The 8330-nt window shown below is 41.0% G+C and overlaps 2 protein-coding genes across 2 annotated transcripts in view; both read right to left on the bottom strand.

The window, feature by feature from the left end:
- The window catches only part of LOC102245084 (protocadherin beta-16-like), a 3006-nt gene extending 1070 nt beyond the window's left edge, over positions 1–1936 (bottom strand). The window contains exon 1 of the mRNA XM_014529012.1: positions 7–1936. Within this exon, the coding sequence (XP_014384498.1) occupies positions 7–1602 (1596 nt within the window). The 5' untranslated portion in view covers positions 1603–1936. The remainder of the gene's footprint in view (positions 1–6) is intronic.
- A 4050-nt stretch (positions 1937–5986) lies between these two features.
- LOC106723867 (protocadherin beta-13-like) overlaps positions 5987–8330 on the bottom strand; it is a 4922-nt gene continuing 2578 nt past the window's right edge. The window contains exon 2 of the mRNA XM_014529011.1: positions 5987–8329. Within this exon, the coding sequence (XP_014384497.1) occupies positions 7832–8329 (498 nt within the window). The 3' untranslated portion in view covers positions 5987–7831. The remainder of the gene's footprint in view (position 8330) is intronic.

Here is an 8330-nt window from a genome sequence, read left to right as displayed (position 1 = left end):
CGTGGCGCCCACGCGGAACTCGAACGCCTGCAGCGCCTCGAAGTCCAGCGCCCTCAGGGCGAACAGGTGGCCGTTGTCCGCGTTGATGGACACCAGCGAGGCCAGGGGCAGCTGCGGGTCGTGGGGCGGCAGCAGCGAGTAGGTGAGCTGGGCGTTGGCGCCCGCGTCTCTGTCTGTGGCGCTGACGCTGCCGATGTGCAGGGCGGGGCTGTTGTTCTCGCGGAGGAACAGGGTGTAGGAGGTTTGGGTGAAGGCGGGGGCGTTGTCGTTGACGTCGGAGACCAGCAGGGTGATGTTGTGCTGGGTTTCCAGTCTGGGGGTCCCCATGTCGGTGACAGTGATGGTGATGTTGTACTCGGCTCGCTCTTCTCTGTCGAGTGCTCTCTTCGTTACCAATGTGTAAAAATTCTTGACTGAAGGTTTTAGAAGAAAAGGAAGGTCATCCTGGATGGTGGAAATAGTCTTCCCATTGTCTCCAGAGTCAGGATCCGAAACACTGAAAACAGCAACTACAGTCTCAGGCGAGTTCTCTGGGATGGGGCTGGTCAGTGCAGACACGGTCACTTCTGGGGCATTGTCATTGACATCCACCACCTGCAGGAGAAGAGTGCATTTTCCTGAAAGACCTCCCCCATCTGTAGCCTTGATGTCCACTTCATAAGATGGAACTGTTTCAAAATCCACTTGTTTTATCAGTCGAATTTCTCCTGTCATAGGATTTACCTCCAAAGTTTTGCTAATATCTTCTGAGGGCTGAAAGAGTGAGTATACTATTTTTCCATTGGCTCCGCTGTCTATATCTCTAGCAGAGAGCGTGATGACCAGGGAGCCTGCGTTGCTGTTCTCGGGAATATGCACCTGGTAGAGCGGCTGCCCAAACTCAGGGGCATTATCGTTGATGTCCACCACTTCAATGCGCACCAGGGCGGTCCCATACCGAGGCGGAGAGCCGCCATCCAGCGCTGTGAGGGTTAATACGATTTCAGGCTCCTCCTCCCGATCCAGCTCTTTGTCCAACACCAGCTCCGTGTATTTTCTGCCATCGCTGCGATTCTGGGTTAAAACTTGAAAATGGGGGTTGGGACTGATTTTATAGTTCTGAACACTGTTGCTTCCTACGTCCAAGTCCAGAGCATTACTCAGAGGGAATGCCATGCCTAGAGGACTGTTTTCCGGTATTTTTAGAATCATTTCTCTTTCAGTGAACACGGGAGAGTGGTCATTTATGTCTTCCACCCTTAGTTCAGCCTGAAATATCTCTAAGGGATTTTCCATAAGCACTTGGAAATGTAGGACACAAGGCTCGGTGGAACCGCATAGCTCCTCTCGGTCTAGCTTCTCATTTATGAGCAAATCCCCAGTCTGAACCTTGAGCTGCAAATGCTCTTTTTGCCCCTGAGAAATGATCCGGGCCCCACGGCTGGACATCTCCGTCAACCCCAATCCCAGATCTTTTCCTAGATTTCCCACAAAGAATCCCCTCTCTGTTTCTTCCATCACTGAATAGGGCCCTAAATCGGCGCACACCCCAGACATGCTCAGCAAAACAAAGAAAACAAGGACTTGCCTTTGTCTCCGATTGCGCATCCATCCAATCTCCATTGCTGTTTCTGACAATTTCGCTCACAGGAGCTTCAGGTATGCACGCCCAAGATCCTGGCAGCCCGTTCCCACGGTCCAGAACGGCAAAACGATGCCGGAAATAGAGTTTTTAGGAGGTTTCACACTCACTTTTGCTCTGGCTGAGAAGGCTATTCTTTAGCTTCCCTCCCGGCAGTGAGAAACTGTTTGGATATCCGAGCTGCGCAGTCAATTCCATTTTCCATCATTTAACCTGCAGCGCCACCACGCGTTCTCACTAAGTCTTACACTTTCTGGTTTAACATTGGATACAAAATTCTCCTAATGTATAAAACAAATTGTGTTCTGTAACATTAAACACTGAGTTTTATCTTCGTGTGTTTTTTGTGTGTTAACATAGAACTTTTTATGTGTTTTTTGTGTGTTCAGATAGAATTCTGTGTTATTGCACAGGAGGTACAAAGCTGTTGAGGAATAATGATTAAATAAAATAACTTAACATTTAAGCTGAAAATGATACATTTAGGAGCAAATATTTTTCCAAAATAACATTGGAACCGTTTCAAAGTACATATTTTCATGGTACATATTATAGAATTACAAATGAGTGTACACTGAAAAATTGAACCAGAAATGGTTCTAAAGAAAGTGTTTAACCCAATACTTGACTAAAGAGTTGATCACTTCTTTTTCTCCCAACACCTAAGCCTGAAAACTGTGAGGTTCTGCAATTTTCAAATTATCGAACAATTATTTCCCAAATAGGAAGGTCTCAAGGTTATACCTTACCAAGTTTCACTCTTTTTTTAATAATCACGACACAGGTAATTTGTTATATTCTTTTTTGTTTTCATTATGCTTTTATTTTTATTCTGTTGGATTACACAAACTTTCTTCTAGCTCTTTTTCTTTGTTGTAACGTCTTTTTTCTAGAAAACAATTATTTTTCCCTCAACGTCTTTTTTATATTTTCTTGTTAAAGCCTAAGATTTATATGATGGACATTAACATTTTTCAATGAAGTGTCCATAAGATGTAGGCTGTGCTTGTGCATGTATTTGTGTATGCATACATACACATATGTGTAGCATTATTAATGACTAAAAAGTCTTTTCTAGAGCATTTAGAAAAAATGTCTTGGAACAGAAATGTTAAAATGTATTTCTTTGAAAGAATTTTAAAACTGAAATTAAAAGCACCACCAACTCTCTGATTTAGTTTTTCTGTTTGTTATGAAATGTAAGCGGGACTAGTTTTAAATATGTAAAGCTTTCAAACTTCTGATAATATGAATATAAAACAGCTTTAATGAGATATAATTCACATTCCATAAAATTTACCTATTTACCTATTCAGTGGCTTTTAGTATATTCAGAGAGTAATGGATTCTTTACCAGAGTCAATTTTATAACATTTCATTACCTCAAAAACACCATAAATTTCAGCTATCACCTCCCTATTCCTTCATCTTTCTGCCCCAAGTCCTAATCAACCACTAATTTACTTTCTGACTTTTCTATTCTGGACTTTCATATGAATGCAATAAAACAATATGTGGACTTTTTTGACTGGCTTCTTCCACTTAGCATGTTTTCAAGATTCATCCAAGTTGTAGCATGTGTCAGTACTTTGTCCATTTTTGCAGCATGATAATATACCTCTGTATAGATGCATCACATTTTTTACTATCCATTCCTCTGTTGATGGACATTTGAGTTGTTTCTACTTTTTAAATATTATACAATTTATTTCTGCATGTGGTTTGTATCACGATGACTAATGCTGCTATAAACACTCATATACAAGTGTTTGTGGGGACGTATATTTTCATTTCTCTAGGAATAGACTTGCTAGGTCATATAACATATCTATGTTTAATTGAAGATCTGCCAGATTGTTTTCCAAAGCAGCTGCACCATTTTGCATTCCCACCAGTAGAGCACCAGCTTCCAATTTTCCCACATCTTCCCAACACTTGTTATTATCTGACATTTTGATTCCAGCCATCCTAGTGGATGTGAAGTTGTATCTCAGGATTGTGATTTGCATTGCTCTGATGAGTAATGATGTTAAACATCTTTTCATGTGCTTATTGGCCATTTGTGTATCTTCCTTGGATGAATGTCTATTCAGATCTTCACCCATTTTTAAACTGGGTTATTTGTCTTTTTATAATTGAGTTTTAAGAGTTCTTTATATGTCTAGATACAAGTCCCTTATCAGATTTGTATTATTGTCCCATTTTTCCATTTCTAATATTTGAATTGAATTTCAGCAAAGATTTGTGATATCTTTATCCATTCAGTGTTTTTGTTAGTGATTTTTGTTTGTTAATGATCTTGTCTGGGGTTAAAGCATCTAATCAATAAGGCCTAAGCTCTTGGTATAAAAACCTTAATTTGAACACAAATGGTACTACTAGACTGGGTAATTGTCTTCCAAGCAGCCATCTGTCGTGGGCAGAATAACGGCCACCCACCCAAAGAGGTCCACAGCCTAATTCCCAAAATTTGTAAATCTGTTATATTTCATAACAAAAGAGATTTCACAGATGCAAATAAGTTGAAGACCTTGTAAAGGGAAAATCATCCTGGATTATCTGGGTGGGACAGAACCTTTCCTGGTTATGGTCAAAGGGAGGTGTGACTACAAAAGAGGGAGGTGTTATTACAAAAGAATAATTAAGGAGATACAAAGCTCCTGGCTTTGAAGAAGAAATAATGGGGTCATGAGTCAAGTAATGTAGGCAGCCTAGAAGCTAGAAAAGACAAAGAAATGGATTATCGTCTAGATATCCTCCAGTGGTTCTCAACCTTCCTAATGCCACGACCCTTTAATACAGTTCCTCATGTTGTGGTGACCCCCAATTTCATTGTTACAAATTGAACATAATTAAAGCATCGTGATTAATCACAAAAACAATATGTAATTATATATGTGTTTTCCGATAGTCCTAGACGACCCCTGTGAAAGGGTCGTTCGACCCCCAAAGGGGCCACAACCCACAGGTTGAGAACCGCTGCTCGAGAGCCATAAGAAAGGAATGTATTTCTGCTAACATCTTGATTTTAGCCCAGTAAGACCCATATTTGAGATCTGATCTATAGAACTATAAGGTAGTACATTTTTATTGTTTTAAGCAACTATATTTGTGGTAATTTTTATAGCAACATGGAAACCTAATACATAATACAAGCATAGATTTTCATGCACATAGTAGCTGAGTCAACAAAAATTGATCAGTCTACAAGAATAATATTATCACAGAAAATGCTGAAGAATGTCTGATTCAGTTCTGGTAAACCAGTCTTTCAGAATAAAGGTGTCTATGACCCTTGACATCTTTTTCCCCCCAGCAAACTTTTAAGAGAAGTTGACAAAGATCTATGGTTAACTTTAACAGAAAATAACTGGAACCTAACACATTTTCCCTATTAAATTTCCAGAATCTCTAAATTACTTAGTGATAAAAATTCCTCCACAACATTGCCTATACTTTCTTAAATTATTTTAGTTAGGATTAATACCAGAATACAGCTGCTTTAAAACAAATGGTATGCTAAAATGAATACACTATATTTAGTTTAAATAAGGGACAAGAAGTTACTGAGATTCAATCCATATATATATATAACCCTAATATACAAATAGACTGAATGGTAGAACAACTGAACAACCAAACCAGTCGCTATGATGTGCACTGACCACCAGGGGGTGTGTGCAGAACATGGCAGCATAGTGCAGAACATGGTGGGATCAGCCATGTCAGGATGGTGGAGCAGGTGAGCAGGGGCGCCAGACCAAGACAGGGCACCAGTCGCTGTCATCGGGGTGAGCTTCTGGTGGTTACTGAAAATTCTTTGCTCCCATGCACCATGCTACCGCCCAGCACTCACACCTGCTGCCAGCACTGCCCCTGCTCGCACCCACAGCCGATGCCAGAGCCACCGCTCGCACCCTCTGCTGGTGCCTGGTGCCAGTCCTGATCGCTTGGTGCCATTAGTGGGTGCGAGCAGAGGCTGCTGGCCCCGATCGCCCCTGAGGGCTTCTCCACCTCCATCTGCTCCTGAGGGGTGATTGGGGCAGCAACCGCTGCTTGCACCTGCTGATGATGCCTGCCCCAATCACTCAGTGGGTGCCAGCAGCAGCAGCAGAAGCAGGGCTGCCAACAGACAGGGGACCAGAGCCGTGGTGGGAGGGGCTGGGCGGGGGCATGGAGTATGGGCTGAGACCCGCCCCTGTGCCCATGGCCCACAGTTCCTTTCAATGTGCACGAATTCGTGCACTGGGTCCTAGTATATATATATATAATAAAGCAAATTTGAACTTTCCAAAGGAAATGAAAAATATATTTTAGGGATGATGGAAAAAGACTGAAGGGATAGTATAAGAAATACAACCATAGGACACTTCTAGTCTATATTTAGGGCATTCATCTCTGCAATAATAAATGTGACATGTTGAGAATGTACAGGAAGATATTTTGGGCTGATTCATTTATGGTGAAGATCAATTGTGCTGTCTGACCTAGCTTAGAGAGGTCAGTGTTTCCACAAGAACTTTGAGTTTATTGGTCGAGAGCAGTGTGGCATTGAAACACACACAAACTATGAACCAAAAGTTACATTTCTACATAGGAGTTCCGTTCATGGAATAGAAGGATTTCACTTTCTTAGGAAGACAATGCTACCAGTAAACACCTGCCATTATATATAACACATGGGTTAAAAACTGGGGCATTCAATTCAAGTAGACTTAGAATAGATTAAAAAATTTTTCTTTTATTACTCAGACTTGTGAACAAGTTACTTAACTTTTCTTAGCTTCAGCTTCTCATATGTAAAGGAGGGGACAATATGCCAACTTCCTTAAGGTTTGGTAGAAGATTAAAAAGGTAATTCGTGTAAAGCACTCTATACACTACTTTTAATTAAATTAGAATTCAAAATTAAGAACTTAAAACAGATCGGTTAGCTCAGACTATACAGTTAAGATCTGTGCATTTCACTTATTATATAATGTTTTAATGGAAAATCTTAATGTTAAAGCATTAGGGTTGGATTTCACTGGAGGTACCACAAAACTAAAATGATGATGGCAGCTTAAATGAGATAGAAGTTCCTTTATTTCTCAAGTAAAAAAAAAAGTTCAGAAGCAGGCATTCCAAGGATGACATAATGGCTCTGTGATCATCAGGGACCCTCATCTCCTTAAAGTTTATTCTATACTGACTGTCTTCATTCATTATTTCCATTCTTATTGTTGCTTTATGATCCAACATGGCTGACTGTGTTCCAACCATGACTTACGCATTCTAAGATGCAAGGACTAGAGAAGGACAAAAGGGACCCCTTCCCAAAGGACTCATCTTCCCTTAAACAGCTTTCTTAGAAGTCTTCTACAACATTTGTATATACATCTCATTGACTAAAACCTAGTCAAATGCTCCATTGTACCTGCCTAAGGAGGTTGGCAAAATGTGTTCTTTTGAATAAGCAAACTAATGCCCTAAGTGGAATTTAGGATCTGTTAGAAACTAGAAAAAATGAATGGATATTGGCTTGCCAGTGTATTTTTTGTCATGGGTACTCAATGTTTCTCAAATGGGAAAAGCCAAATTTGCTGCTTTGCTATTTCATCTCACTGGATAAACACGATGTAGCTTTCCCCCTCCTTTGAACATCAATGAAACAAAATGAAAAGTAATTAAAATAATGAAATTAAAACTAACAGAGGTAGATTAATGAAAGAAAGCATAGTAAATATAACATTTTAAGAGAAAACAATATCAAAGATAGTACTAGTAGAGCAGAATAAAATGAGCCAAATTCTCATGGTGCCAGTTCTCTTTCCTTCCTGGTTAGGCATACTTCCCCGTGAGTGTTAGTGCATTACTTCTCTTATATAACCAATAATTAAAAACTAATATAAAATTCTCAAGAAAACACAGTCAATTATATATATAGAATTAACGTTTCACTGTTTTTTCCTAATATATTCTAAAGCTATCCTAGAACAAGGATTTGTACAATTATTAACTTCATCAGTTTTTGAGAGGCAAGTTTTAGGACCACTCATCTTTTATACTAATGAAGAAATGATAAAATACCATTATTTAAAAGAAAGGAATAATGTAAGAAAACGTGCAAGGAAGCTTAGTATAATTTAAAAATTCATAATAGGTGCCAAAAATAACTCATCACCTTGAATTTACCAATTGAAGTAGCTGGAAAAAGATAAACAATTATGGTCACTGAATACTAAAACTAAAGTCATTCTTGAAGTCAGGGTTTTCTTCTAATTCTGCCCCAGGGTAATGGCCCTGGGAATTGGGCACAATAGGCTTCAGAAACTTGAACTCGCTAGTCCCTGAGCCTCCCATCAGACACACCTCATACTGGTAGCTCTGGGACAGGGTCCCAGTACCGCTGACGTCCACCAGGTGGCCTGGAAAGTGGCCCTCAGGCACCGAACAGCCACCCACCCAGGCGGCCCTGCTCCGCCTGCACAGCCGCACCGCGATGAACGCCAGCACCGAGAACAGGAACAGCGACGACACCGACGCCAACGCGATGACCAGGTACACGGTCAGCGGGTCGGCCTGCGCCTGGTCGGCCGCCACTTCCGGCAGCGGCAGGTAGGGCTGCGAGAAGCCATCCACCAGCAGCACGTGCAGCGTGACGCTGGCAGACAGCGCGGGCTCGCCATTGTCCTTGACCAGCACCAGCAGCCTGTGCTTGGCCGCGTCG

Source organism: Myotis brandtii, unplaced genomic scaffold, assembly GCF_000412655.1.
Source record: "Myotis brandtii unplaced genomic scaffold, ASM41265v1 scaffold668, whole genome shotgun sequence".
Lineage (NCBI taxonomy): Eukaryota > Metazoa > Chordata > Mammalia > Chiroptera > Vespertilionidae > Myotis > Myotis brandtii.
Note: the sequence above shows the minus strand (reverse complement) of the source record. Positions and strands in the feature narration are given on the sequence as shown.